Source organism: Canis lupus, chromosome 8, assembly GCF_048164855.1.
Source record: "Canis lupus baileyi chromosome 8, mCanLup2.hap1, whole genome shotgun sequence".
NCBI lineage: Eukaryota > Metazoa > Chordata > Mammalia > Carnivora > Canidae > Canis > Canis lupus.
Genome location: NC_132845.1, coordinates 38,891,347 through 38,917,935, shown reverse-complemented (window position 1 = coordinate 38,917,935; position 26,589 = coordinate 38,891,347). Strand labels below are relative to the sequence as shown.

The window sequence follows — 26,589 nt, the reverse complement described above, 5'->3', positions numbered from 1 at the left end:
CTTGGGCCACACTTTTGACTTAAAAATCTACCCCACCAGCCCCTGCCAGGAGCTTCATTGTTAACTCAGAGCCGTATATCCTAAAGAGACGGCTGCCCCAACCCGGGACAGGGTGGGTGGTGGTGTTGAGCACAAGGCCAGCAAACCAGGTCTCCGCCTGAGCCTCAGGATGCAAGGAACCACAGCCGTGAGCGCAGTGCCCTGGGGCCCCGGACAGGGACCTAGCCTTGTGGATTTCTGCCCACCTCATCCATGCAAGGGCCACCTGCATAAATACATCGTCCTCAAGCTTTTTCTGGCGTGCTGCCATGTGTACAAGATTGGGATTTGCACCCCCACATATTTATTTATTTGTAAAATAGTCATCTACCGCTGCCCTGAATGTCATGAACACAGGGACAGACACAAATACATACCTTTTAAGGGATGAGAGGCAAAGTGAACACGATGAAATTTGTTCAGCATGTTAATGCTGCCAGCTCAGTCGTAAAAACATAAGCTGATTTAATTTTTTAAAGATTTTATTTATTTATTCATGAGACACAGACAGAGAGAGAGGCAGAGACACAGGCAGAAGGAGAAGCAGGCTCCGTGCAGGGAACCCGACTCAGGACTCCATCCTGGGACCCCAGGACCATGCCCTGGGCTGAAGGTGGCGCTAAACCGATGAGCCACCTGGGCTGCCCTGTTTTAATTTTTTTTTTAATAATCTGTATGCCCATTGTGGGGCTCCAACTCAGGACCCCAACATCAGGAGTCATGTGCTCCACCAACTGTGCTGGCCAGGCGACCCATACCACCTGCTGTTTTATAAGAAAGCCATGTTGAGCAAGTCCACTTCCCATTTATAAAGTCTTGGTGAACCCGGAGTCCTCGTTGGAAGGTCTGGTTCTGGGTTCTTTTTATTTCGGTTCCCAGTTCTGGCGGCGTCGCAGGGAAACGCCGTGAACCTCGGGAGGCCACCCAGATGGTGCTCTGAGCCCGGGACTTGCCTTTCACTCTTCACTCCTGCTCCCGTGCTGAATCGTGGGGTGGGGTGGGGTGGTACATGTTCGGGGGCTGCCGGGGCGGGCGGAGCTTCTGGCTCCGGACGCTCTTGGTGTGTGGGTGTGCGTGTGCCTGCGTGTACCCGGCACTGCCCCTGCGCTGCCCCGGGCAACCCTGGCTCTAAACATCGCTCTCCTACGTGCTCCCTTCCTAACACAGGTTACTTTGAAAAGCCACAGCTCTTATACGTTGTCGTCACCTTTTCCTTGAAGGGACAGATTTGAGTGTGTCGGCTTAAAAGAAATGAGCTAGCTGACACACCACCGCTGCAGTCAGTTGTCGTGGAGAAAGAGAAACGATCTCCAGATTTGGAACTTTTCTTGAAAGAAAATGTGTATTTCCTTCTTAAGTTCCAAGTCTCCAGGTAACCAGTGAACCTCCCTATAGCTAAGGGTAGTCATGGCCACTTCCCAGATCTCTACAAAGTATCGTAAAGCCTTGGCTATGATTTTGTTCATTCTGATTGCACACAACCATCACATCCTGAATCCATCAAGTCCAGGACATGTGCAAGGCTCAAAGTAAACCAGCAGGCGAGGGCCCACCATGTCTCAGAACTTGGCCCCCGAATCGGGGTGCGTGGCTACCGACACACAGGCCAGCAGGTGTGCCAGCATTCAGTGTCTTGAATATCCCTAAAGTCAATTTCCCCTCATTTTTAAAGAAAAATACTCATGGGACGCCTGGGTGGCTCAGTGGTTGAGCATCTGCCTTTGGCTCAGGGCGTGATCCCAGAAGTCTGGGATCGAGTCCTGCATCGGGCTCCCCACAGGGCAATCTGCTTCTCCCTCTGCCTGTGCCTCTGCCTCTGTGTCTCTCATGAGTAAATAAATATAATCTTTATTTTTTTTAATAAATAAAATCTTTAAAAAAAAAAAAAGGAGAAAGACAAATACTGATGAGTATAGTTTCTCACCATTCCTTTCCTCTAGCAGATGGTGTCAGTCACCCCGCTAGGAGGTCAGTGGTGGGTTCACTGGTGGGGACCACGCTCTGTAAATGCACCTGCTGCATTCAGCTTATGCTCTACAATGTTTATTGGTATTTAGACTTTGCATCTGCAAAATCCACTGACATAGACATTTTCACATGTTTGCCATGCACCCCCCCGCCAAAAAAATACCCCCTAAAAGAAGAGATCCTGTGCTGGGTGAACAAACAGAACAAAACCCCTTGGAGCAGCATACTGCCCATGTGGAGGCCCCCCACCCCGACTCCCATACTGCCTTCTTGGCACAGCATCTGAGGCCTTGGTTGGCTTCCCTTTCTGGCTCCTTCTCTGCTGCTCCCTGCCCAGGTGTTCAGAACCACCAGCTGCTCCTCGCACACACTCTTCCACTCCCTACCCCCACCCCCCAGCTACCAGGACGCTCAACACTGGCCTTCTGTGTCACCCACTCCCGAGAGCCTTCCCAGAGCCTCCCCCGCGTCGTACACACACGCACACGAACTCAGTCTTCTCCAGAAGCTCATGATGCCTTGTTTGGCTCTGGCGACAGCAGTTACAGCACATGGACACGTTTGCAGACTGAGCATCTTGGCTTGGGAGTGTTAACGATTTCCATCTCCAAACCCTCAGCGCCCCTTGCACAGCAAGCTCTGGGCAGATGTTTGTTGGAGGGATCAATGCTTTTCTTGTTTGTGTAGCGTCGAAGGCCACAGATTCTACCCACAAGCATTAATTAAGTTCCTATTTGGAGCGTACGCGCACAGACCTTTACCACGGCTCACTGTTGTGGACTCCCGCGTCGATAAGGAAGGGCTTTCCTGGCTGAGCCGGGTCCTCACCAGCCTGACCAGACGGGGAGGCCCTGTGTCCATTCCACCCCCGTGGGAAGAGGGCAGAGCTGTGCTTGTCTGCTGTCTGCGGGACATGCGGAGGCCCTGCTCTGTGGAGCTGCCTTCTCACCATGCTGCCCTCCAGGCCTGGGCAGACGTGGGCTTCCCTGGAAGGCGACGCGGTGAGCTCGGGATGTGACAGGAGCTCATGACATAGCAGGGTGTGTGCCCCATGCCTTGCACTGGGGCCCTGTCCACGTCCCCTTGCTGGTCCTGAGGCCTGCTCGGGAGTGGCCTTTCTCTAGAAGCACTATCGCGGCTCTCTTCCACATACGCTGAAATAAAAACTTATCTAGCATGGGCACATAGACAGCGGATGACATATTCAAGTCCATACTGAGAAAAACCACGGATGAAGACACGGAGCTGCCGGGCCTCCCAGCGCGCGCCGGAAAGCCCTGCCCAGGCGGCCCCTGCGCAGCCACAGGCGCGCATGAGCCGGCACGGCCCGTAACTCTCGAACTGATGAAAGTTCCTGGAAAAGCCATCAGTAGAGGAATCCTGTGTGCCATCACAAGAGCTCCCAGAAACTAGCAAGCCACAGGACGCACTCACTGTGCACCAATTCAATTGCTCACCTAAAAAAGCAAACACTGAAATACTTAACAGTTTGTGTAACGTTTAATATTTTAACAGTAAGCAAACAAACCTTTCAGTAGGAAAAAAAAAAAAAACACTTTTCCTTCCTTTCCCGGGTGTGTCCCTGGAGAAGTGGAGTGAGGCCCGTAGGGGAAGTTCTTAGCCGCTTTCTGCGGTGGGGGCGGCTTTGCAAGTGGCCCCAGCTGGAGAGTCTGCATAGGGTGGGTGGCGCGGGCGGCTCTGCGCAGCGGTCGTCGCCACTTCTGGGGCCCCTGTGCCTCAGCGTCGAGTGTTTTGAGGAACTTTTACTTCCTTTCCTTCTGTGTATTTGCTTGCACAACCAGAAGCTTTCCAGATTTTGTAATTCTGGGAATCTCCTCTAAACTCCTTTCTGCTCAAACAGAACAGATGCACGTATGGTGCTTGGCGGGGCCTGGGAAGCGGCCTGGCATGCGCGCAGCCGCCACCCGGCGCTCCGGGGAGACAGATAAATCCCTAGTAAGGTGGCAGGGCTCAAGGAACAGTTTTTCTTGATTTCTGGTGACACTGTGGGAACAATGTGTCTGATTTTATAAAGATTTTACTACTTTCAGTGTTCACCGGGTGTGTGATCAGGCCTGCGTCCCTTCCTCCTCCGTTCTTTGCCTATAAAAGAGCAGTGACAGCGGGAGCCGGGGCTGGGGGCAGGTGTTGGGTGCGAGCTCCTTGCACCGCCACATTTCCGCGTACCAGGAGGGACCGGAGACCCACCCCGCAGCGTCTGCCTCCCTGAATCCGCGTTTCCTTGTTCTCGGGTCTGCCCTGTTTGACACACTTGCCATCTGTTTTGCTCTGTTCTTTTCCTAACGTGGTGAGAGGTGTTTTTTGCTTATTTTCCAAATATCCTAGCGCCCTCCCTTTGCCCAGAGGTGCCGGGGAGTCATGCCAGCGAGTCGCGGGCCCCTCCTGATGCTCCGTGAGGCGTCCCTCACCCCACTGCACTCGAGAGGCCCGCAGGCCCCACCCCAGAGCCCTGGTCACAGAGCCGCCTCCTCCTGGCCAGTCCTGCCATAGCCCGGACGCAGGAGGGAGACCGCGGTCAGGAGCCTCTCCCGGGACCCAGGTCAGTTCGCGGGTGCTGGTCTCCGCCTGGGGCTCTCAGGGACTGGTGGGAACGTGGTCTGTCTGTCTTTCTGTGCTCCCTACTCCTCAGACCGGAGAGACAGGAGTAAGCATGGGGATGTGTCTTCTCTGGGCAAGACTTTTCCAGAAAAGGAAGTCCTCTCCTTCTCTGACCTGTGACCGTTTATATATTTCCCTCTTGGGAGAGGAAGAAGGTTTACCTCGGCTGGGCCAGGTTGTGTCCTGGGGAAGGGGGACCCACTGCCTTCCCCTCCTGGCCAAAACCACTTCTAGAAACCTTTTATAAACCACGGGCGGGATCCCCGAGTGGCTCAGCGGTTTAGTACCTGCCTTTGGCCCAGGGCGTGATCCTGGAGACCGGGGATCGAGTCCCACGTCGGGCTCCCTGCATGGGGCCTGCTTCTCCTTCTGCCTGTGTCTCTGCCTCTCTCTCTCTCTCTCTCTCTCTGTGCATCTGTCATGAATAAATAAATAAAATCTTTAAAAAAATAAACCACGGGCCCTCGTGGGTGTCATGAAACAACTGCTCTTTCATTAACTGTCCGCACTTGATTTTATGACTTTTCCCACCTTGTTAATTTTGAAAAAAGTTGCCCCTTCATAGCACTTCAGACTTTTTTAGATTTAATTTCTTCACATTTTAACCACGGGATTAATTAAAAGCATATTTTAGGTTAATTTGCAAATAACTTCTTGCAGTTGCGTTTTCTACAAGTATTTACTGAGGACCCTTTTTTGTTTTTAAGATTTTATTTATTTATTCCTGAGAGACGGAGAGGAGAGACACAGGCAGAGGGAGAAGCAGGGAGCCCGATGTGGGACTCGATCCCAGGACCCTGGGGTCACACCTTGAGTTGAAGGCAGATGCTCAACCGCTGATCCATCCAGGTGTCCCCTGAGGACCCTTGAAAGTGTGAGTTTTGAGTAACTATCATCACACAGATAGGGACAGCCAAGTGTTTTCTAAGAAAAAGCAAGAGTTTAATTTTAAAAAGAGCTTTTTTAAAGCTGGCCTTGGTAAAGAAGCCAAGAGGAGCTCTCACTCCGCGTACAGGGTCTCCGGCAGGCTCTCTGGGCCGCGCTTTTCGCGTGCGGTGGCTAAGGAAGGATGCACTGGCCACCCGAGTGTCCCAGCTCCTTGACCCGCCTGACTGGTGGCATTGGAGCCAGTTCGTGGAGAGTGTGTCACGCAGGCTTCTCCCCACGTGAAGGGCCGCGAGCATGGGGCCCCTCTCCACTCTCCCTGCGTCCTCGCCGCCGTGGGGATGGGAACCAGGAGCCTCATGTGCCCACTCGGGGTCGGGGCAGCCAGCCCCCCCTCCCCCGGCTGCATGCCCGCAGCTTCGGGAACGCGGTACTGCCGTATCCTGGGCGTGGGGTCTTCCTCCGGGTCCCCGGGTGCCGTGTCGCTGCATCTTGCGTTCAGCGGCCCCCCGGCGCCATGCGCCCGCTGTAAACATAACACTTCCACGTGACACAGGGCAGATTTTCTTTGGAGGAAAATGACCACTGTCACGTGGAGGCCATATACCAGTGCTCGTGGTTAAAGCAGGAAAAACTGGTCCCCGGGGCTCAAGGCAGGAGCGCAAGTAGCGCGTTCCACCCCCTCCTCCTCCGCCTGCAGCCGAGCCTGCCGTGGGGGGGGGGTCCCGGGTGGTCTGTTGGGGGGCCGGGGGTACGCAGAGAGGTGGCCCGTCCTCCGCACCACAGAGGACACCTGTGTGGCGCCCCCCGCGGGCGGAGTGTCGCGACAGCACGCGGCACACAGAGGGGTCACCTAGGGTGTGTCTGGTGGGAGACCAGGCCCCACCGGGCAGCCAGGAGGGGGGGACGCGGAGGGGGGCTTGCGGCTCAGCAGAGTCCTCTCTGGCCCCCAGGTGCTCCGCGGCCGCTGGCCAGTGGCCAGAAGATGGCTGTGCTCAGGCAGCTGGCGCTCCTGCTCTGGAAGAACTACACGGTGCAGGTGGGTGTGCGCAGGTGTGCTGACCGGGCTGGGGGGAAAGTGGGGGGGAGGGCCTCGCGCCCCCAGCCCACTCCTTCCCTTCCTCTCACAGAAGCGCAAAGTCCTGGTGACCGTCCTGGAGCTCTTCCTGCCCCTGCTGTTCTCCGGGATCCTCATTTGGCTCCGCTTGAAGATCCAGTCGGAAAATGTGCCCAACGCCACCATCTACCCTGGCCAGTCCATCCAGGAGCTGCCCCTGTTCTTCAGCTTCCCCCCTCCGGGCGACGCCTGGGAGCTCGCCTACATCCCGTCCCAGAGCCAGGCCGTGAAGACTATCACGGAGACGGCGCGGAGGACATTGGTCATCAACATGAGAGGTGAGGTGTCCTCCGGGTCCCCTCTCGTCCAGTGGTGGGGGACAGACCCAGATGAGCAGCCCCGGCCAGCGGCCACACTCCACATCTCCCCTCGTTGGCGGGTCACTCATTATAAAGTGGGGACCGGGCATGTGAGGCTGGAGGGGAGCCCCGGGCTCTGCAGTCACTCCCGTGATTCACAGTGGGGACAGCTCTGGAGTCACGGGCAAGGTGTATTGTGAGCGTGCTTGCCAGGGCCTCTTCTGGGACGCAGTTTTGGGAGCACCGTTCTAGAGAAAGGCATCAGGAAGCCCATTGAGGGACACTCCCAGTACGTGCACCTGTCACCTTGTCTTTGCTTCCAGACAAAAAGTATTCTCTTTTCCCACCTCCTGCCTTTGGCATGTGCCACCATGGCGTGTTGAACACAGAGTGACAAATGCCTGCAGGGGTCCTCAGCCTCACTGAGGGACTACGGGGAAGCCCCTTTATGTGGCGCAGGGTCTGGTGATAGAGAAACCACGTGACAAACTATGTTAGTGTCGACTTGCACCCTCGTGACACCCCACGTGGCCCGAGTCGGAGGCCGACCCCAGGCAGGGAGGCTACCCCAGGAGGGCTGTGGGCCAGCCCTGCCTCCAGCTCTCCCAGAAACTGCACCGCCCTGATGGCGGGGCGCCACCTGTCCTTGCGGCAGCCAATCTCTGCCCATCGCGCAAGCCTGCTGGCCTTCGAGGACGGGTGACTGCGCCCTGGAGAAACCTGGGCGTGCAGGTGACAATGCCCTGAAACAGCCAGATTCCCCAGTAGAATGGGCGGTCGGGCAACTCGCACTCCTCCCACAGCTCGAGGCTTTCCCTCGGAGAAGGACTTTGAGGACTACATCAGGTACGACAACCACTCCTCCAACGTGTTGGCTGCCGTGGTGTTCGAGCACACCTTCAACCACAGTGGGGAGCCCCTGCCGCTGGCGGTGAGGACCCTGCCCCACGAGGCCCCTCTCCCTCCCACGCAGGCCAGCACGTGAAGGCACCCTCCCCTGCCAGGAGGCAGTGTCACCGTCCGGGTCCCACCGAGGGTGCCCGGGTGTCTCTAGCCCGTGGGGCCAGCGTGGTGGGGTTAGCCTGACTGCGGCCACCGGCTGCCCCGGGCACACCCTTAGCTGCCCCACGTGCCCCGTGTACTGCTTTGAGGGTACACTTAGGTATTTAAAACACAATGAAGTCTTCCTGTGTGACAGCATGAAGCCAGGAAACCATCCAGTTCTTCTAGCATTATTTTGGGGACCCTCCACTGACCGTCAGGGACACCTCAGGTGCAGAGTTCCCAGAGGTGGACAGCGAGACGGGGCTGGTGGGAACACCCCGGGGGGGCACTGCGGGGCTCCACCCCGGGCACAGCTGCGCGCTCTGACTCCCGGGACCCCGCGGACAAAGTTGGGGGCCGGAGGGTGGGGAGGAGTTTGCTTCTCTGTCCGGATCCCTCAGAGCCGGCGGTTTGCACTTTGTTCCCGCAGGTGAGATATCACTTACGGTTCAGCTACACACGAAGAAACTACATGTGGACCCAGACAGGCTCCTTTTTCCTGAAAGAGACGGAGGGATGGCACACCACTTCCCTCTTCCCACTTTTCCCAAACCCAGGACCAAGGGAGCCCACATCCCCCGACGGCGGAGAACCCGGTGAGAAGCCGCAGCCGCGGTGCTCCCTCCCCGGCTGCTGACAGCCCACGGTCATGGGCCCCACCTTGCGTTTCTCTGCACAGATGCACCTTTAGGGCTGTTCTGTCTTCTTCCTCGTGGAAGGGAGGAAGCATCCAGGAAAGCTGGCTCCCCGTCCACAGGGATGTGCTCCCTCCCTCCCCCAGGACACGTGCTCTCGAAGGAAACCTGTGTATTTCAGTCTTTTTTTTTTTTTTTTTTTTTTTTTTAATTTTTTATTTATGATAGCCACACAGAGAGAGAGAGAGAGGCAGAGACATAGGCAGAGGGAGAAGCAGGCTCCATGCACCGGGAGCCCGACGTGGGATTCGATCCCGGGTCTCCAGGATCGCGCCCTGGGCCAAAGGCAGGCGCTAAACCGCTGCGCCACCCAGGGTTCCCTGTGTATTTCAGTCTTAAAGAGGCTTCCGTAGGTGTCGAGTGTGTGGGCCTGGCCGCCCCCTCCGTTCCCTCCCGGGCCTTCGCTCTGTACGGTCACAGGCTTCGTGAGCTCTGTGCTCCTTGTCTGGGGCAGAGCTGTGCCCATGAGGCGCCTGCAGAAGCTGGCTCTGGGCTGGCTGTGTCAGCGCGTGTGTTCGTCTGTCCCTGTGGCCTGGGCAGGTGGCTGGCACATTCGCCTCCTCCGAGGCAGGGTTGCCGTCCTGGAACGAGGCTGGGGATGAGCACGGAGTAGCTGGGACCCCTCCGTGGGTTCTCGGCGGCAGCAGGCGTCTTGGAGAACACAGGATTCTGCAGTCTGTAGGTCGCCGAGCGTGTTCAGGTTTTGGCAGAGAGACCCAGGAATGTCCCGAAATGAGGCCGCAGGCAGGCGGGCAGGCGGACAGGAGGAAGGGAGGCTATGGCCAGTGTCCAGAGGCTGTGGCTGGTGCCTGGAGCCAGCAGCAGGAGAGACCGTCCTCCTGTTTGTGGACATTTGGAAGCAACCAGAGTCAGACTAGGAGATTTCACAAACTAGAAATTTGCCCGAAAAGGAAGACACGACACCAATTTTAAAAGCAAGGAGGAGGGATTCCTGGGTGGCGCAGCAGTTTGGCGCCTGCCTTTGGCCCAGGGTGCGATCCTGGAGACCCGGGATCGAATCCCACGTCGGGCTCCCAGTGCATGGAGCCTGCTTCTCCCTCTGCCTATGTCTCTGCCCCCCCCCCCCGTGTGTGACTATAATAAATAAATAAAAATTGAAAAAATAAAAATCAAGGAAGAGCCTAGGGAAAACGTCTCAGTCAACGACAAGGATCCACGTCTTTTTATGTTGAGGCTCGTTAGTCCACGCCACTTACAAGCACTTACAAGCCCACAAGCTGTGACAGGGACACAGGCCAGGTACACAGTGCGCACTTGGCATGCTCAGCCCGGGCTCCGCCCCAGCCCCGTGTCCACACCTCAGACGCACATAGCCCCCGGGGGAGTTGGCCCCTGGAATCGTCAGAGAGAGGGAGACCGGCATGCTGAAGGGGTTCGGCGGGGCTTTGTTTACGGTCACAGGCAGGGATTGAGGACAGGGTGACCGCTCCAGCCCTCAGCGCAGAGCAGACGGAGAAGTTGGGGTGGCGAGGCCAGGCGAACACGGCCGAGAGCGCGGCCCACCTTGCCCCCCGCCGCCGTGGGGTGGCTCCCCTGGCCTCGTGGCCCCGTGGGTCCCACGGAGACGTGGTGGGCTGTGCGGCAGGTCCCTTGTGAAGGTGAGAGCTGCCCCGCCCAGCGCACAGCCATGGGTGACGTTACCTGAGCACCTGCTGCGTTGCAGCCATGAACGTCTGGAGCCTGAGGGCGACTGGGGTTGTGGTTGTAGCCTTGCTCTTCTCCTAGGACTGGCAGGCAGGCTGCTGCAGTTCCGTGGTAGAGGGCCTTGGGTATTTTAAACGTCGCCATGTTTTTTGTTTTTTGTTTTTAAAGATTTATTTATTTATTTATTTATGATAGAAATAGAGAGGCAGAGACACAGGAGGAGGGAGAAGCAGGCTCCGTGCCGGGAGCCTGACGTGGGACTCGATCCCGGGACTCCAGGATCGTGCCCCGGGCCAAAGGCAGGCGTTAAACCACTGAGCCACCCAGGGATCCCCAACGTCGCCGTGTTTTATGAGCGAGGGTGCCTGCACCCGTGTGCTCACTCCTCTGCTGTTCTGGGGCTGTGCCCCCTTCTTCCTTAGGCTCCCCGTGGCGGGCCGGCCTCTGCGCTGGGATTCCTCGTCCCCCCTCTATCACTCTTCCCAGGCCCTCCTCCCCAGTAGAATTGTATTGACAATACAATTGTCAGCAGAATTGACCCCCTCATGTAGTAGAGGGTCAGAATGGGCAGGATGAGGGTCTGAGCAGTGGCCTTCGGGCTGTGATGCCTGCTAGCCCAGTGGATGGAAGGCTGCTACTCCGCGGGCCTCAAGATCGCAGGATTGCTGTTGATGGTCCTGGGGGCCCGATGTACTCACCACAGTCCTTCAAAGTGGACGAGGGAGGTGGAAGACAGGGCCAGAGAGGTGCCGCCTAGCCGGCCTTGGGGGGTGCGGGTGGGGAAGGGGCCCTACACGCCAACGCCAGAAGGCCCAGCCACCGTGGGTGTGTTAGGTGGTGCCGCCCCGTGGCCGCCTTCTCCAGGGAGACCTGGCACAGCTCAGAGCACCGCTCTGTGAGCCGAGCTGTGCCTGTGACATGGTTTTTCCCACTGTCCACGCTCAGGGTACATCCGTGAAGGCTTCCTGGCCATGCAGCACGCGGTGGACAGGGCCATCATGCAGTACCATGCGAATGCCTCCACGCGCCAGCTGTTTGAGAAGCTCACCGTGATCGCAAAGAGGTTCCCGTACCCGCCTTTTATTTCGGACCCCTTCCTGGTCGCCATCCAGTACCAGCTCCCCCTGCTGCTCATGCTGAGCTTCACCTATACCGCACTCACCATCATCCGGGCTGTCGTGCAGGAGAAGGAGACGAAACTGAAGGTGGCCGTGGTCTGTGTGTCTTAGGCCCGTGTGGGCGGGTTGGGTGCAAGCCGGGTGCTGCTGGGGGCAGCCAGGCATGGGGTAAATGCCCACCGTGGCGCCGGTGATCCTGGGGCTTCTGTGAAATCAAGCCTGGCACATCCGGGTCCCTAAAACCCCAATAAAGCACCAAGTTTTGTGTGCAGTGTGGTAAGGCTTGACACGTTGACAGGACCCCTGTTGGCATGTGCCAAGTCAAGCAGGACACAGCAATGAAACTAATCTTCATGATTCCCATTAATTTTCTTGCCATGGCCGCCCTAACACTACGTTATATAGCTACTCACGTCCCGTGTACTGAACAGAGTCCCTGGAGAGGCTGGATGTTTCCGTCCCGGGCTGTACAGAAGGCCCGTTGGCTCTGTATGGTCAGGGCACCCGTAGGTGGGCTGCTGGGCGCAGCGGGACGGGGTTAGGGAGTACAGAAAGCTTGCTGAAGTACACCAGCAAGGCCGTGTCCCTGTAAACTCGTCCAGTGATGCTGCCAAATACCCAAACTTTGAAGTCTTGCCTTTGTCAGCGGGGAGCACACTGGGTGAGGGGCAAGGTGGGCCGATCTCCACCCCGCAGCAGGGCGGGTGCCCCAGGGGCAGAGCACATCAGACTGGGAGGAGGAGGAGGGCAGGGGAGGATGACATAGATGGACCATGCCCTTGCCTGGCGCAGGCTGTGTGTGTCCCCGGCGTCCCACTGTCCTGTGTTGGCCCGTGTGCGGCTCCGGGTGCACCCACGCACCCCGCACCCTGCACCCACGCACGCCCCAGGCGGCTGCAGCCCGTGCCAGCACGTGTGGCCCTCTCCGCAGGAGTACATGCGCATGATGGGGCTCAGCAGCTGGCTGCACTGGACCGCCTGGTTCCTCCTCTTCTTCCTCTTCCTCCTCGTGGCCGTCTCCTTCGTGACCCTGCTCTTCTGCGTCAAGGTGAGCGTGGGCTTGTGGAGTTTTTGGAGTGCTCGGGGCTTTCAGGGCGAGTCGGCCCTTCCCACAGCCCCATCTGAGGCCCCGACGTCTCAAGTCTAACTGTCTCTGTCCCTACCTCCCCACGGCCTGCCCACGTGACCCACGGGACGCCACGCGGCGCAGGTGAAGAAGGACGTGGCGGTGCTCACTCACAGCGACCCCTCGCTGGTGCTGGTCTTCCTGCTGTGCTTTGCCACCGCCTCCGTGTCCTTCAGCTTCATGGTCAGCACCTTCTTCAGCAAAGGTGAGCCGTCCTGGTGTGGGGACCACTGCCCCCCAGGAAGCCCTGCAGCCGGAGGACGCTGTGCCCTGCACCTGCCTTAGACTCAGGCCTCGGGGTGGCGCAGGCCAGCCTCTCCGAGGCTCTGCAAGCTGCTCCTTGCCCGCACCCCGTGTCCGCGGCCAGGTCCCCATCTTGCTCCCCAACCCATCCTGTCCTGGCCTCAGGGCAGGCTGTCCGCGAGTGCATGAGGCCCCCCTCCACAGAGCTGTGGTTGGTCTTCTACCAACGCTGTGGTGTGAGGACGCCTGTCTTCACTGCCTCACGGTTCCGCTCACACGTTCAGGTTCTGTGGGCGGCGATCACCGGCCTGTCCTGCAGCCCTGCAGCCCCTGCTAGGGCCTCTCCCTCGGTCCTGGGTCTTCTTTCTTTTCCTGTTGAGGCAAAACACACATCACAGACCCCTGATCACCGTAACCGTTCTCCAGCTCGCAGTCGAGTGTCAGCACGTCCACACAGTGGTGTGACTGCACACATGGTGGTGCGACCATCCCCCCCACCCCAGAACCCTCCCGTCTTCCCAGACGGCTCTGTCCCCCTAAATACCGACTCGCCGTCCCTCCTCAGCCCGGGTGCCCACCATCCACTTTCTGTATCTGCGGTTGTGGCCACTCTCAGTATCTCGTGAGAGTGGAATCACACAGCACGTGCCCTTTTGTGGCGGGCTTCTCTCGCTGTGTGTACCATCCTCGGGGTCTGTCCCCATTGTAGCAGGTGTTGTGAGGCTGTGTGACGTTCTGCTGTGTGGATGGGCCACATTTTTCTCGTCCACCCACCCGTCCGTGCCCACGCGGGGTGCTTTTTAGTGCTTGTGAATCATGCTGCTGTGAACGCGAGTGTGCAAGAGCCTCTGTGAGATCTGCCTTCGGGGGTTGTATCCAGAGTGGAATTGCTCGGTCATGTGCTCATTCTCTGCTGATTGTCTGAGGAGCTGCCAGACTGTGTTCTGCAGGAGCGCTGCCACTTTGCATTCCCGCCCAGAGCTCACGGTGACTCCACACGCTCAGCAGCGCTCGCCGTGTTCTGGTCGGGGAGGTGTTTTGCTAGTAGCCGTCCTGGTGGACATGAGGCTGTGTCGCTCCTTCGTGTCTCTCTATGTCTCTTTTGCACTTACAGAAACCTTCGTGCTGAGTCTGTAGGACTTGCTTACTTGTCTTCCGGGTGCCCGTTTGTCCCTTGGTGTATGTTCTAGAATGTTCTAGAATCTACCGAGAGTTCATTTCTCTGCCGTCAAGTACTCAGCTGATTCTTGGGCACATCTGCTCATTCTTGTTTCCTCCTCCATTTTTGTGGGAAAACACTCCTCTTTCTCTGGTGGAAGCACTTCTTCATGTGCTCCTAAGTCCACAGCTTCCTCATCCTGAAGTCCGGGGTTTCCTGTCACACACCTGCCTCCCCTTGGAGGACTCAGAACGTGTGGTTCATCCAGAGATTGCAAGCTCCAGCTGAGGCTTCGCCCCTGATGCTCAGACTCACACACCACGTCCCTGAGACGCTCAGGATGCACCTCCACCACCTCCTGACCCCATCCCCAGAAGCCCTTTCCTGTTTCTGCTGGTAGCACCCTGTCCCTGCCGCTCTCACCAAAACACCTTGGGATCATCCCCGACATCTGTCTTCCTGTCCCATTGTGCACCACGTCTGATGAGAGCTGCAGTTCGTGTCTCCCCCGCCTCCACTGTCCCACCCCCACCCCACCCCCTGCTGGCCATTGTCACCAGCCTGGTTCACAGTGGCCTCGAGGTGTCTCCCTGCTTCTACCCTTCAGCTCTGGACATGGCCAGTAGCTGGCATGTGGTGGCTTGAGTTGTCAAACTAGTCACTTCTTTCATGGAACACCATTTTTGCTCAAAAGAACCACCCTCGGGCATAATTATTCACACCTGGGTGTTTGGCAGGCATTTCCTCTAATGTGAGCTTGTCTTTTAAGAAAAATGGACGGTATCGGATGTCAGTTGTGAAATCCCAGCATTCAAGCGAAAAATAGGATTTTACAAACTTGAATCTAACGCCATGAGCTTGACAGTGTCCCAGCAGTTAGCCTTTTAGGAGGTTGGTGATCGTATCAGCCGACGTGATTTATCTGTACGTTGTACGATAAAGCATGACCGTACTCAGAAGATCTGCATAGCTCAACAAGCAGTACGTTGTGCGTGACCGAGGCATCCCACTACGGGATCGTGCCCGAGTAATAACCCATTCTAAGCGCAAGGTAAGCCAGTGGATTTTTGGGTAACAGCGTGACAGGTTCATCGGTCAGAGTCCATGTGGCACCTGACCTTTAAGAAACGACTGCCTGTGGCGTGGTACTTGAGTGACAGAGAAAACCTACGAGTATCTGGGGAGGCTGTCAAAATACGTCTCCCCTTTCTGGCTGTGGACCTGTGCGAAGCTGGTTTTGTTGGTGGGCTGCACCCAGCACAGCGGCCATAATCCCTTAAATCAGGCATCGCAGAGGCTTGTTAAAATGTATCACAATGCCACTTTTCTCACTAAATTGTGTGAAATAGAGTGGACTTCCATAAACACAGTTACGTTGACCTATAGCAGGTTTGTTACTGTTCTCAAAAGTCTTTAAATTGTCCTAGTGCTAACCCATGACACAGTAGGAGTAGATAAGCATGTGTGTGCGTCACCCACACGAGCACACGTTCCGTGATGTCCTCAACCATTTTTAAGGCCACAGAAGGTTCCGAGGACCAAAGTGTATGAGGGCCACGAGCATGGGCCACAGCCGCACCCTTCTCCCCGTGATTCCCATCACAGCTCGCCCACGCGTCACCTTCCCGTTGGGGCCTTCCGTGGCCCACTGGTGGCTGTCGCAGCCCCAGCCCGGGGGACGCCTGGTCCCTGTCTTGTGCCTTGGGCTCTGCCCTGGGCTGCCCGACCCGGCACCCCCGTCCTTTACTCTGTGTCCCCTGTGGATTAAGCTCCGGAAGGCTTGGGGCCCGTGCAACACAGCGGCCGCCTGTGCAATGAGCAAGCGCGGGAGGGGAGCTGTGGCCTGGGGTGGGTGCAGAGCGTGCGCCTCGGCCAGGTGCCCCCGCCCGGACTTGGCCCCCCCGCCCCCCCCCGGCCCCACCCCAGCCCCACGGCGGCCCCACCCGGCCCCATCTGGCCCCACCCAGCCCCCTCGGCCACCCCCGCCACCCCCCCAGCCCACCCGGCCCCATGGCCGCCAGCCCGCCCGCCCGCCTTCAGCGCCGGCTCCTCTCCCCGCAGCCAACATGGCCGCAGCCATAGGCGGCTTCCTCTACTTCTTCACCTACATCCCCTACCTCTTCGTTGCTCCCCGCTACAACTGGATGACTCTCAGCCAGAAGCTGCTCTCCTGCCTCCTGTCCAACGTTGCCATGGCCATGGGAGCCCAGCTCATAGGGAAATTTGAAGCCAAAGGTGAGTACCTTCCTCTGGCGAGCCACGCTTGCCGCCCCGGTTACCCCGAGAGCGCGAGGCGGCCTCCCTCCGGGTCGGGAGCCCTGGGGAGGTGGCCCCGACCTGCAGCGCGGGGGACAGAGCGCTCACGACGACGGCCACCGTCGCCCAGAGCGGCTGTTGCTTCCGGGAGAGCAGCGCCCGGCCCCAGAGTCTGCGGGGGAGCAGCCCCCAGCTCCAGTCAGGCGGACTGGGGAGGAGGCCGCGGGCGCGGGGTCACGGGCCAGGACCGTTTTTGAGATTTTTGTAAAACTTCCCGATCCTGTGAACGTCATGGGGTCGAAGTAAAGACGCTGTTGGGCGCACGCCCTCCCGTCTGCGAGCCCTGCGCCGGCCCAGGCCTGCTCTGATGGGCGCAGCGGCCCCAGGCCCAACCTTGAAGGCCACCTGCTGTGGGGTGCCCCCGGGAGGGCCCTGGAGGGCAGAGGGGGCCGTGGCTGCTGGGAGGACGCAGGAGGGTGAGCGTGAGCTGCCGCGTGGCCACAGATGTCCCGTCTGGGGACCGCCCTGCGCTGCTCTCGCTGTGCGGTTCAGGCCGCGTGGTCTCACCCCGGGTGTGGCAGAGTCCTGGCCGTCGTGTGTCCTAGTGCAGGTCTGCGGGAGGGGGGCGGCCTCCTCTTGAGCTCGAGTGGTCTTCTTTCTGAGCCCTCGGCCCTAAATACCTGCGTTTCTGTGTTTGGTCGTGTGTGACCCACATAGGCTTTTTAAATGCACCGCCCCTCCGGGGGCTTCAAATACTTTTTACAAAGCCATGAACGAGAATCTATCTACGTGGCTACTCTCGGCTTTCAAAGTTCTCTGCTGATTTTGCTCAACACGGACAAACTGACAAACTTCTAGTTGCTTGAGAGGGACCAAAGCCAGAGCACAGCCAGTTCCACGGGGCCCCTTGAGCCGACGGAGGGTCACCAGCCACGTGGAAGCCCCGGGCACCATTAGGATGTGGGATTTCAAACCAGGGGGTTTCAAGACCCATGGGCACCACTCGGGAGAGCTTTATACGTGCCTCAAGTACTTCTCTTTTTTGAAAAGACTTGCGTTCAACATACACTATTCGTGTCGGCCTTACTGGAATCATACATACGTATGTGTGTGTTTGTGCACACATGTGGATTGTGCGTGTGCATACGACTACCACATACATGGACATGTGCGGACATGCATGTCGGTCGTAAATCGAACAGGAGCCCACCTCGTCAGCCCCACAAGCTCTGGTGGCTCACGGTTGTCCAGAGCCTTGGGGAAGGTCCTCCACTGTGCTGTAAATGCAGGAAGGGACAAGTCATGCTCACTGCAGTGACGTGCACATGTGTGCTGTCACGCCCCGGGGCCTATCTCAGGCCCACGTCCCGCTGTGTCTTCTAGGCGTGGGCGTCCAGTGGCGAGACCTCCTGAGTCCTGTCAACGTGGACGACGACTTCTCCTTCGGGCAAGTGCTGGGCATGCTGCTGCTGGACTCTGTGCTCTACGGCCTGGTGACCTGGTACGTAGAGGCCGTACTCCCGGGACAGTTCGGCGTGCCCCAGCCCTGGTACTTCTTCGTCATGGTGAGTCCTCACAGCCCTTTTCTGCACACTGGCCACCTCCGCGAGAGTAGGGGTGTCCTCCACACACTCTGTGACGCCTCCTCGGGCTGGGAGAGGGGACCCCGTCCTGTGTGCAGTCACTGAGCCATGTGTCCCAAAGGCCCTAAGACCCTCCACTGGACCAAGAGGAGCCCTGCACTTCAGGGTCGGAGAGAAGAAGCTCACGAGGGACCCACACATCCCATCCCCGGCCTCATCTCAAACAAACATCCTACTGGGTTTTCTGCCTACAAAGTAATACAGCGTCTCGTAAAAATGATGCTGCTTCTAGAATTCACAGCACAGTCCCACCACCCAGAGATGACCCAGGCTGGCCTGCTGGCGTGTAGTTCAGATGGTTTTCCTGTGCACATGCTTACGGCCTGAGTGTATGTGCGTGTGACATGCATGTGCTTAGTTTTGTTTTTTTAAGATTTTATTTATTCACGAGAGACAGAGAGAGAGGCAGAGACACAGGCAGAGGGAGAAGCAGGCTCCATGCAGGGAGTCCGACGCGGGACTCGATCCCAGGACCCCGGGGTCACAACCTGAGCCAAAGGGAGGTGCTCAACCACTGAGCCACTGGGTGCCCCACTTGTGCTTTTTTCATAAAAAGGGGACTGTGCTGTAAAGATGCCCGAGACTTGTTTTTTTAACCTAATCATCTTAAGTACAAACGTGCCTGGATCTTTTCATGAATACTTTCAGATTTTTATTTATAAATTTTGTTTTACTTTTTTCGAATCACGTTTACATATCTGCATTTTCCTGAGTCACCTTCTCTTTGAGTGCACGGTGCCGTGTGGAGGGGCCGCCTTGGGGTCCATCAGCCCCTGCTGGTGGTCACTGAGGTGCCCCGTTGGCGCCCGCTCTCTGGCGCTCACTGGCGTGCTCCATCAAAGTGAAGATGCCCCTGACCCACGGACGCCCTGTCACTTTGTCATCAAGAGAGAGAGAAACGCTGACAGTTACACTTGTGGCATTCAGTGATTTGTAGCACACGCTCTGGTGTCACTTACAACATGAGCGGTGTGTCCCTGGAACCAGTGTTGCTAGAACCATTCCAGGCATGGCAAGTACCCCAGGGTGGAGATGGGGGTCTCCCTGCAGGGCTGAGTTGGGGCGGCTCTCCTGGGGGCCCGTTTGTCCCTTTCCTATGACCCTGCCCACACCAGTGTGCCCCCTGTGCCCACAGCCATCCTCGAGGGCATGGCTCTGCACAGCCTCTGGCTACATTCTTACCCCTCCCGCAGCCTGGCCCTGTGATGGCAGGACGGATGGCGGGGATCGTCCAGACGGGGTGGTGAAGCTTCCTCATGGCAGGGGGAGACTGGGCCTTTGGGCTTCTCTTGCTTATTTTGTGAGCTCCTGTGGAGCTGAGTGAGGCCTGGCAGGGGCGTGCAGGCACAGCCTCCTCCATGTTTTGCCCAGATACCACTCTGGACTGGAACGTTGGCTGGCCTGTCTTTGGTTCAAAGGCCCTTATTGACTTTTCCTCTGTGTCACATCTGCGTCGTCTGCACTCCAAGTCAGCCTTCCAGGGACCGGGTGCCCAGATGGCAGATCAGGAAAGGCTCAGAACATCCCCAGGGCAGATGAGGGAGAAGCCATGCGGCTCATAGCCTCAGGCTGTGTCCCCTCTGCAGCAGCCCACCGCCCTGCTGAGGGCTGCATGCTGTCGTGTAGTTAGCGTGTCTGTGTTAGTGTTTCTGCTCCATCACACACAAAACAAATTGACACGAGTCGGCTCCTTGAGACCCATCTGATTTCCATCCCAGCCCTCGTACTGGTGTGGACACCCACGGACAGTTTTGGGAAAGGAAGAGGAAGACGATGACCCAGAGAAAGCGCTCAGAACGGAGTACTTTGAGGCTGAGCCAGAAGACCTGGTGGCTGGGATCAAGATCAAGCATGTGACCAAGGTGCCACACTCCGTGGGGTTGGTGGGGACGGGGGCCTCGCCCTCGCCCAGGGCTCTCTCCAAGCCAGTGACCATCCCCAGGCCTTGTTGCCCTCTGGGCCCCCGTGACTGCTCTCTGACCACTCCCCAGGCTCTGTCCCCAGGGCTCAGGGGATCAGGCCTGAGTCAGCAGCACGTGCCACTTGGAATGAATCCTCCTGTCAGCTTTGCAAACGCTTGCTGTGCTCAGGGCACTAGGAACAGACGTTGGGCCCCTGCCAAGCTGGGGGGCTATGGGCGATGGGAGCAGCATGGCCTCCAGTCAGCACTCTGCCTGAAACATCCTACCTCTGTGCTGACTGGTGATGCTGGGCAGGGTCTCCTGAGTCCCTTCGGACAGGTGCTCCGGAGGGTAGTTGGGGGCAGGGTGGGGTCTGAAGCCCAGGGCCGCCATCTGCCTCTGCTGCAGGTGTTCAGAGTGGGGAGCAAGGCGGCTGTCAGAGACCTGACCCTGAACCTGTACGAGGGGCAGATCACGGTGCTGCTGGGTCACAACGGCGCGGGAAAGACCACCACGCTGTCCATGCTCACAGGTGAGGGGCCCAGCCATAGGCCCTCACAGCCCCCCAAGGCGGGAACGGCCTCACTGGCCAACCTACAGCCAGGGTGCTCCATGAAATGAAGTAAAGCCACGTGCATGAGACAAGCCTCGCCCTCGTGCCGACCAGTGGGGCGTCTGCACCGAACTTACATTTCCGGGTCTTCTGCTCGGCCCTAGGTCTCTTTCCCCCGACCAGTGGACGGGCATATATCAACGGGTATGACATTTCACAAGACATGGTTCAGATCCGCAAGAGCTTGGGCCTGTGCCCCCAGCATGACGTCCTGTTTGACAACCTGACTGTCGCAGAACACCTGTATTTCTACGCACAGGTGAGTCAGCAGTGGACTGGACTCAGGACCCATGGTGGTTCCGTGGCCCGTGTACTTGGGCCCCAGGGTGCGAGCCCTCAGCCTCCCGGCAGACAGGGCCCACTCCAAGCAGCTGAGCAGCTTTCGTGGATCTGCAGCAGGGAGGCGGGAGGCAGTCCGGGCACCAGGCAGGCACACTGACGGAGGAGGCGGCACCAAGGCCAGGCTCCCGGCAGCCACCCGCCCCCACCGGGACCCCCTCCCGACCTCCCCACCCCCACTGTTGCAGTTGAAGGGCTTGTCCCACCACAAGTGTCCTGAAGAAGTCCAGCGGATGCTGCACGTCCTCGGGCTGGAGGACAAGCGAGACGCCCTGAGCAAGTTCCTGAGTGGGGGCACGAAGCGCAAGCTCTCCATCGGCATCGCCCTCATAGCAGGCTCCAAGGTAGGCGGGCAGGAGGCCCCGGGCCAGGGCCGGGCACCCAGGGTGGCTGCCCCCCACGGGCAGGGGCAGGCTATGGACCCCCTGACGCCCACAGCGTGGCCACATGTGCACAGAACCAGAGCGTCCCACGTAGCTAGCCCGGGCCGGGCCGCTCCTCCGCCCCCAGGTGCTGATGTTGGACGAGCCCACCTCGGGCATGGACGCCATCTCCAGGAGGGCCATCTGGGACCTCCTGCAGCAGCACAAGAGCGACCGCACCGTGCTGCTGACCACGCACTTCATGGACGAGGCCGACCTGCTGGGGGACCGCGTGGCCATCATGGCCAAGGGGGAGCTGCAATGCTGCGGGTCCTCGCTGTTCCTCAAGCAGAAGTATGGTGAGCGGGGTGGGCAGGCAGCGGGGACAGGCCCTGTCCTGGGCGGGGGGGGGCTGCTGGCTTCCCCGGGGGGACGCTGAGGCCAGCGGAGGGGCTAGGACAGGAGGAGGGAGCAGATTGCCCAACTTGGTTAGGACGATATCCAGTGGTGGCCGGGGAAGAGAAGACCTGCTGAGACCTCCGGTGCCCTGGTGGAGGCCATGCTTGAACGTAGAGGCTCTTGAGCCGGTGGCCTGTGGCACGGGGTTTGCCCTGTGAGCGGGTCTTCCTTTTCTGAGGGCAGCTCATGGCCCGACACAGTGCTGGCCTGCCAGCAGGGTCCACCCATGTCCTGTCAACGGGGGGCACTGGCTGTCCTCCTTAGGCACCCTGGGGCCTGTGCGCCCTGTTGCTGCAGCTTCCTGGGGGCAGCTAGAGAGGGCAGCCAACATCCTGGGGCTCCCCTGGGGAGAGAGCAGGGAGGACAGGTCTCGGGAACAGTTCCCAACACCGCCCTTGAGACTTGGAGTCTGGAGTCGAGTCTTCACCATGTAGCACCCCTGCCCTCCACCCCAGGCCTCCGACATCTCTGCCCAGCAGGGGGTTGGGAGGCCAGGCCCTCAGGATGGCGCCCACACCGGGTGCTTCCTCCCCGTCACTCCCTCGTGGCGAGCCCAGGGCCCAGTGAGACAGCATAAGTGGGAAACAGCGTCACGCAGGGCTCCTGGCCGTTGCAGGTGCGGGCTACCACATGACGCTGGTGAAGGAGCCTCACTGTGACCCCGAGGCTGTCACCCGGCTGGTGCAGCACCACGTCCCCACTGCCACGCTGGAGAGCAGGGCTGGCGCCGAGCTGTCCTTCATCCTCCCCAAGGAGAGCACACACAGGTGCGGGGCCTGGGGCACACTGGCACACACCTGCGGCGGGTGCTCCGTCTTAGACCCCCGCCCCTTGTACCTGTCAGGCTGGACCGGGGGGCGGCCTGTGACAGCACTCGGGGAAGGGGGGACGGATGAGCTTGCAGAACCCGCAGCCAGACCTCCTGGGGCCGCAGAGCACAGCAGCCGCTCAGGGTCACTTGTGGGATTGTGAACATGCATGTTCCCGGTGTCAGGCCTGGAGTCCTGCGCTCGTGCGTCGCAGACACGGCAGACGCCTAGGGCGGTGGGTGGAAACCAGACTCTCGAGTCACGTTCAGAAACAGGGTGCAAATCTTAATAATCTTGCGGTGAGTGCAACTGAGTTGTTTGGTTTTAATAACTTCATAGGATCCACCGACTCGGTCACCCTGTGATCTCATCAACATCTGTGCGGTTACCCTGCCCTCGTGGTTTTACCCCCTGAAATATGCTAGTAAATGTCCTTCCAGAAAACTCTATCTGAATTTCCCCTCTCTTGCTCAGGATAGAGTCCCGACAGCAGGTAGATGGTGTCTGACTTCCCCGTCAGCAGGGCGGGAGAGGGTCCATTTTACTCCACGGCTGCCAGCTTTGAATAAACAGGTTTTTTTGTAAATGTTTGTGTATCCCGTGGGATCAGTGGCATCCTGTATGTTTGCTGTCGCCGCCAGCAGGATGTGGAGCCTGGCTGCCGCTCCTCGGCCCCTCGGCACCGCTCCTCTGGGTGCCAGGAGTTCCTGTCCTCCGCGCGTGTATCTGTCCATGTTTTATGTCTTAACATCAGCTGTGTTTGCCGCAGTTTTTTCCCATTGGTCGTTAACTAATTTTGTGGGATTTTTTTCCACGTGAGTACAGTTAATGGGTCGTATGTTTTTCCTTGTGATTTTTTTTCTTAGAAAGCACTACCCCCCCCCCCACCTCCAATCAGGTGAATAGTCACCAGTTTCTCTGGGTGTGTTTGCGAGGACGTGTGCTAGAGAACGCCTCCCATGTATGCCCAGCAGAATGTCACGTAGGGACAGGAAAAGGGAGAAACAAAGCCCGACACCAGGGTTTTGCAGCGGCTTTTCAAGGACTCAGGTCCCTGTGCTCTCCCCGACAACACGGAGAAATGAGCTCTCTCTAAATGAGAAGCGGCTCTTCACTCGGGGTCTTGTTTCCAGGTTCGAAGGCCTATTTGCCAAGCTGGAGAAGCACCAGAAGGAACTGGGGATCGCCAGCTTTGGGGCCTCGGTCACCACCATGGAGGAGGTGTTCCTCCGGTCAGTACACACGCGTGTCCAGCGGTCCAGGCACAGTGCTTGTGAGACACGTGACAATGAGGCCGCCCTTACTGGCCGCATCCCATGCCCGCCTGAGGGGGTCGGCCAGCTGCGGGGAGGGCCCCTCACTCCCTGCAGCGTTCCCCATTCCCAGGCAGGGAGCGCCCCCCTGAGCTCAGGTCTCCGGAAACACATGCCTCCCCTCCCCCCCACTCCCATCGTGGGGAGTGTGCAGGCACCCCGGGGGCCCCATCCAAGACAGTGGGGGCTGGACAGGCTCCCAGGACTACAGCGGGGGGCGGGGGCTCAGGACCACACCCGTGTTGACCAGACTCGAGTGCTGACCTGGCAGATAGAGAGCGGAGAACTAGAAATACAGAAGCAGGTGTGAGCTCAGGGTCTTTCAGTGAGGATCCCAGGACCTAGACCAGGCAACAGAGCAGCGAGTGTGTACATAGTGTGCATGAATGACGTGGCTCGTGGGCATCAGGGTGGCTCCGGGCCCCTGCGGCCCAGCACCCAGGGGCCTGCCAGCCTCACTGCTTGTGCTCTGCACATACTGGCCATGCTGGGCCTGTTTGGGTGGCCCCTCCCAGAGCACACCCCTCTGCCTGCAGGCCTCAGCTTGTGCCCACAGCAGGCACTACTACCCTCCGGGGCTCCCGCTGTGCTCCCAGCCCCTTCTGCCCCTCCGGAAAGCCCTGGCTATAAATGCTGGCTTCAAGCCATCTCCCAGGGCGACCGGGATCCTCGTGGGCAGGGCTCTGGTCTGGCCGTCCGTCTCTGCTGGACTCTGCTTGGCGGCGGTGCCCGGTGATCTGGTAGCATCTATTGATGAGCCAGGGAAGAACTGAACCGCCAGCCAGTAGGGCCAAGGATGTGCTCCTCCTCCTCCCACATGGACAGCCCCCCAGGAGGAACCGAGTGGTGACCGGGCCTCCTGTGTCTCGGCGCAGGGTCGGCAAGCTGGTGGACACCAGCATGGACATCCAGGCCATCCAGCTCCCTGCCCTGCAGTACCAGCATGAGAGGCGGGCAAGCGACTGGGCAGTGGACAGCCACCTGTGTGGTGTCATGGACCCGACGGATGGCGTCGGCTCGCTGATCGAGGACGAGTGCACCACCGCCAAGCTCAACACCGGGGTGAGTGCAGAGGGCTGGGCCAGCCGGCACGGGAAGGCTGGGGGACCCCTGAGCCCCATGTGTTCATGCCCACGAGGGCAGACGAGGACTGCGGAGTGTCAGTTCACTGGGAAGAGGGCACATCACAAGTCATGTGGTCCTGGCAGGGAGAAAGAAAGATCTTTTATTTTTTAAAAGATCTTATTTATTCATGAGAGACAGAGAGAGAGAGGCAGAGACACAGGCAGAGAGAGAAGCAGGCTCCGTGCAGGGAGCTCGACGAGGGACTGGATCCCGGGACCCCAGAGTCACGCCCTGAGCTGAGGGCAGATGCTCCACCACTGAGCCACCCAGGATCTCAACCCAGAGGATTTTAATCGAGCAAGTGTAATTTCACCTTGTTATAATTGGGCCGCCGACAAACAAGTAAACATGTCACGTGGTTCTCATGGTGCTCCGTGTCCCCATCCTCCTCAGTGAGGCAGAGGGCAGCATCGGCCCGTCTTACAGACAGAGCACCTTGGCCTGGGCCCAGGTGGCACGGCCAGCAGGTGGCAGAGCAGGACGCTGACCCTGGTGCCCACACTTGCAGGACTGCAGCCCTCTGCCCCCCTGTGAGTGTGGCCAGGTCCTCCTGCCAGGATCAGGGGAAGGGCAGAGGCCTCGGCTCCCCCGTGGAATCACAGCTGGTCCCCCGAGACCCCATGACAACGAGCCAATGAGACCCCCCCAGGCCCACGTCAGGACCTGCAGGGACATGTTTGCAAGAAGCCCGGGGGCCTCAGGGCACACATGTCAGCCCGAGGCCCCCAGGCCTGTGATTGGACCGTGCCTGCTGCTGGCGGGCAGGGTTCTGATGCTGGCCCTATGTGACAGCCATGTTGCCCCGTACCCTCTGCCACAGCTCGCCCTCCACTGCCAGCAGTTCTGGGCCATGTTCCTGAAGAAGGCCATGTACAGCTTGCGCGAGTGGAAGATGGTGGTGGCCCAGGTCCTGGTCCCTCTGACATGCGTCACCCTGGCCCTCCTGGCCGTCAACTACTCCTCTGAGACCTTCGACGACCCCATGCTGGAGCTGACCCTGGGCGCATACGGCAGAACCGTGGTGCCCTTCGCCGTTCCTGGGGCCTCCCGGCTGGACCAGCAGCTGTCGGAGCGTTTGAAAGACATGCTACAGGCTGAGGGCCAGGAACCGCGGGAGGTGCTGGGTAAGGGAAGGCCCCCGGCCCAGCCCAGGTCCTCAGAGCCCAGCTTCCCGACCCAGGCGCTGTGGGCCTTGGGGGCGGTTAGTTCCTTGCTGACCTGCACACCATGGTCCCAAAGCATCCCTGGCGTTGCCTCCCCGCAGCCCCTCTGTTAGGGAAGCAGACATGCCTGCAGACCCTGCCGCTGGGGGAGAAGGCTGGCGCCCTGAGTCCGGGGAAGACGCAAGGCGGCACCCAGGGCTAAAGTTTGCCAAGGTAGCCTGTTTTGGGGCCATTGTAGGTGAAACATAAAACCTCCGTTGCCCTTTTTTGTTCGCCAGGCTGGTCACGGCACGCGCTGAGGTGACACAGTGCTTTCTTCCAACACGTCAAACCAAGACCCTCCGCGCCCCAGGTTGTGGCCATGGGACACTGCCCTGGGGTTCGAGCAGGCCTTGTACTCAGGTTAAACAGGACGTGTACACGGGCTGGCTCAGTTCACTGCCCACCGCCACGTCCTGGCGATTCAGTACACGGGGCGGCCCCAAATCTGGGCAGAAGTCAGGTTCTTGTTTAGACAGCTGGATGCCCCCAAAACAGGCCAGCCCTGCAGTGGGCACTGCTACCAGGCAGGAGCTCGCGCAGCCCCGCCCACCACCGTGACCCCAGTTACCTCTGTGGAGGCGGTGGCA

General features: G+C 59.0%; 1 protein-coding gene and 1 long non-coding RNA gene across 5 annotated transcripts in view; one reads left to right on the top strand and one right to left on the bottom strand.

The window, feature by feature from the left end:
- The window catches only part of ABCA3 (ATP binding cassette subfamily A member 3), a 40,345-nt gene that overhangs the window by 2,370 nt on the left and 11,386 nt on the right, over window positions 1-26,589 (top strand). For 2 of the 4 annotated variants that reach the window (XM_072835372.1, XM_072835369.1), the window contains exons 2-20: window positions 4,354-4,567; window positions 6,465-6,550; window positions 6,642-6,906; window positions 7,731-7,858; window positions 8,402-8,567; window positions 11,277-11,536; window positions 12,381-12,497; window positions 12,660-12,780; window positions 16,039-16,212; window positions 17,617-17,798; window positions 19,595-19,738; window positions 20,186-20,309; window positions 20,495-20,649; window positions 20,918-21,073; window positions 21,240-21,450; window positions 22,167-22,317; window positions 23,493-23,591; window positions 24,548-24,734; window positions 25,618-25,921. In XM_072835372.1, the coding sequence (XP_072691473.1) occupies window positions 6,497-6,550; window positions 6,642-6,906; window positions 7,731-7,858; window positions 8,402-8,567; window positions 11,277-11,536; window positions 12,381-12,497; window positions 12,660-12,780; window positions 16,039-16,212; window positions 17,617-17,798; window positions 19,595-19,738; window positions 20,186-20,309; window positions 20,495-20,649; window positions 20,918-21,073; window positions 21,240-21,450; window positions 22,167-22,317; window positions 23,493-23,591; window positions 24,548-24,734; window positions 25,618-25,921 (2,998 nt within the window). In that variant the 5' untranslated portion in view covers window positions 4,354-4,567; window positions 6,465-6,496. Of the gene's footprint in view, window positions 1-4,353; window positions 4,568-5,333; window positions 5,501-6,464; window positions 6,551-6,641; window positions 6,907-7,730; window positions 7,859-8,401; window positions 8,568-11,276; window positions 11,537-12,380; window positions 12,498-12,659; window positions 12,781-16,038; window positions 16,213-17,616; window positions 17,799-19,594; window positions 19,739-20,185; window positions 20,310-20,494; window positions 20,650-20,917; window positions 21,074-21,239; window positions 21,451-22,166; window positions 22,318-23,492; window positions 23,592-24,547; window positions 24,735-25,617; window positions 25,922-26,589 lie in introns of all 4 variants that reach the window. The other 2 variants (XM_072835370.1, XM_072835371.1) reach the window with 2 other exon arrangements.
- LOC140638292 (uncharacterized) lies at window positions 8,841-14,015 on the bottom strand. Its single transcript, XR_012035392.1, has 3 exons — window positions 13,363-14,015; window positions 10,329-13,190; window positions 8,841-9,505 (listed from the first exon to the last, which is right to left on the bottom strand). It is a non-coding gene; the product is annotated as an uncharacterized lncRNA (long non-coding RNA).